The sequence below is a fragment of the Blastomyces dermatitidis genome (genome assembly GCF_000003525.1).
Source record: "Blastomyces dermatitidis ER-3 genomic scaffold supercont1.1, whole genome shotgun sequence".
NCBI lineage: Eukaryota > Fungi > Ascomycota > Eurotiomycetes > Onygenales > Ajellomycetaceae > Blastomyces > Blastomyces dermatitidis.
The window spans coordinates 7,564,907-7,566,698 of record NW_025544774.1 but is presented as its reverse complement, the minus strand read 5'-3'; the positions used below and the strand labels follow the sequence as shown (position 1 = coordinate 7,566,698).

Here is a 1,792-nt window from a genome sequence, read left to right as displayed (position 1 = left end):
TTTATTAACAGCAGTCTATAAAAAGAAAACTGTTATTCAAAGAGCTCACTGTATTACTAGATATTATAGAGAATATCTCTTATTAACTTTATTCTTAACTTAATTAAGAAAATAACTGTAACTGTTATTTTTAATAATTAATTCATCTTCTGATTCTACAGATCTCTCTTCAGTCTTTTATTAATTATCTATATTATCATTTAACTTATTTCTAAGTTAATTTTATTTCACTTTTACAGATATACTTTCACTGCAGATATCTTTTATATTATTTTTCTTATTTTTAACTTCTCAAAACTCTGTTTCTCAGAGCTCTGCAGATTTATTCATTAATTAACTTAATAGAAGAGTTAGTAGTCTCTTGACATCTCAGCACTCTACATAGTCTGAAAGCTCAATTAATACATTAAATATAGAAGCTTTTATAATTCTTTAGAGCCTCTATTCATAGAAAAGTGGAAAAGAAAATGCAAAAAGAGAAAAACTTCCAAATCTCTAGAAATAGAAGACTCATTCTCAAAGTCTCAAACCAGGACATTCTGCAAAGAAACAAGCTAAACTCAAATCTCATTTTCAGAATCAGAAATGAAATTAATCAGCAGTTCTTTTCTCAGTTGATGACTGATATTGAAGTTCAAAAACCAGTTATAGCTTCAATTGAGCCATCATTCTTTGGAAACTCTATTATTCTGACTACAATGCCTGAATTCAGTGCTGAATTCCTTATTCAGAATGAGAATCTCTGGAAGTCAGCAGTAGAATCATTGCTAAACACAACAATTCTATCTGAAAGAGATGAAAAGTGGGGCAAATTCATTCTTCATGATATTCCAGTTGAAATTTTTGACTGTGAAGAAGGAATGCTACTTCTCAAAAATGAATTGGAAGAATACAACTCCATTCAACTGAGAAAGGAGCCTGTATGGCTAAATTCAATTGAGTTCAGACAAAGCAGGAGAAATGCCTCTGTTCTAGTATATACAAAAACACTTGAACAGTCAAAGATCTCTGAAGTAAGAGTAGCAGGTTTGAAAATGAGAGTTCATGAATACAAAGACTCAAGAATGAATCTCAAAGCTCAAACACAGTGTTCAAACTGTCAAAGATATGGACACTTTGCAATCTCATGTTTTAGAGACTCAAAATGTGCATTCTGTGCCAGAGATCACAAAACTAGTGAGCATAAATGTGAAACATGCTCAAAAAGAGGTGAAATTTGTCAACATACTCTGCTTAAGTGCTCTAATTGCAAAGAAAAACATGCATCTAGCTCTAAAGAATGTATGTTTGCTCCTAGAACTCAAAAGAACTGGAGAAAAGATGAAGCTCAAAGTCAATCTAGAACTGAAGAGAAGAGTCAAGCCAGTAAACTCACAACTGCAAGCTCAAAAAGAAGAAACTCTCAATTATCTAAGTCTTCAAACTCCAATTCTCCAGCAAAATGTAAACAGAATTTGAATCCTCAAACTCCTGTTAAGATTAGAGAATTGAGAAATGACTCTGGTGATAAACTAGATATAATGCAAGCAGTTGAGATTCCTACTTTTCAGAACAGTTATAATCTACTATCTGATGATAGTGATTAGATTCTTCTCTACTCTCTTTTAGTATGAATATACAACAAAAACAACAAAAAAAGTTTAAAAACTCTTCAAAAATCACATTTATTCAAAATAATGTGGATAGAAACTCAAATTGCATTTATTCTTGTCTTCAAATTGTGTTTGAACAAAAAGTTGATTTTGTACTGCTTCAGGAGCCGAATTTTGATGCTGAGCAAAAATATGTCATT

At 31.2% G+C, this 1,792-nt stretch overlaps 1 protein-coding gene across 1 annotated transcript; it reads left to right on the top strand.

Moving 5' to 3' along the window:
- Positions 1-698: 698 nt before the first annotated feature.
- On the top strand, positions 699-1,586 carry BDCG_16265 (uncharacterized protein; the record flags this gene model as incomplete). Its single annotated transcript, XM_045425517.1, has 3 exons — positions 699-920; positions 1,078-1,281; positions 1,308-1,586. The coding sequence occupies 3 exons, from the start codon at positions 699-701 to the stop codon at positions 1,584-1,586; spliced, it is 705 nt and encodes a 234-aa protein (XP_045279416.1).
- Between the last annotated feature and the right edge of the window lie 206 nt (positions 1,587-1,792).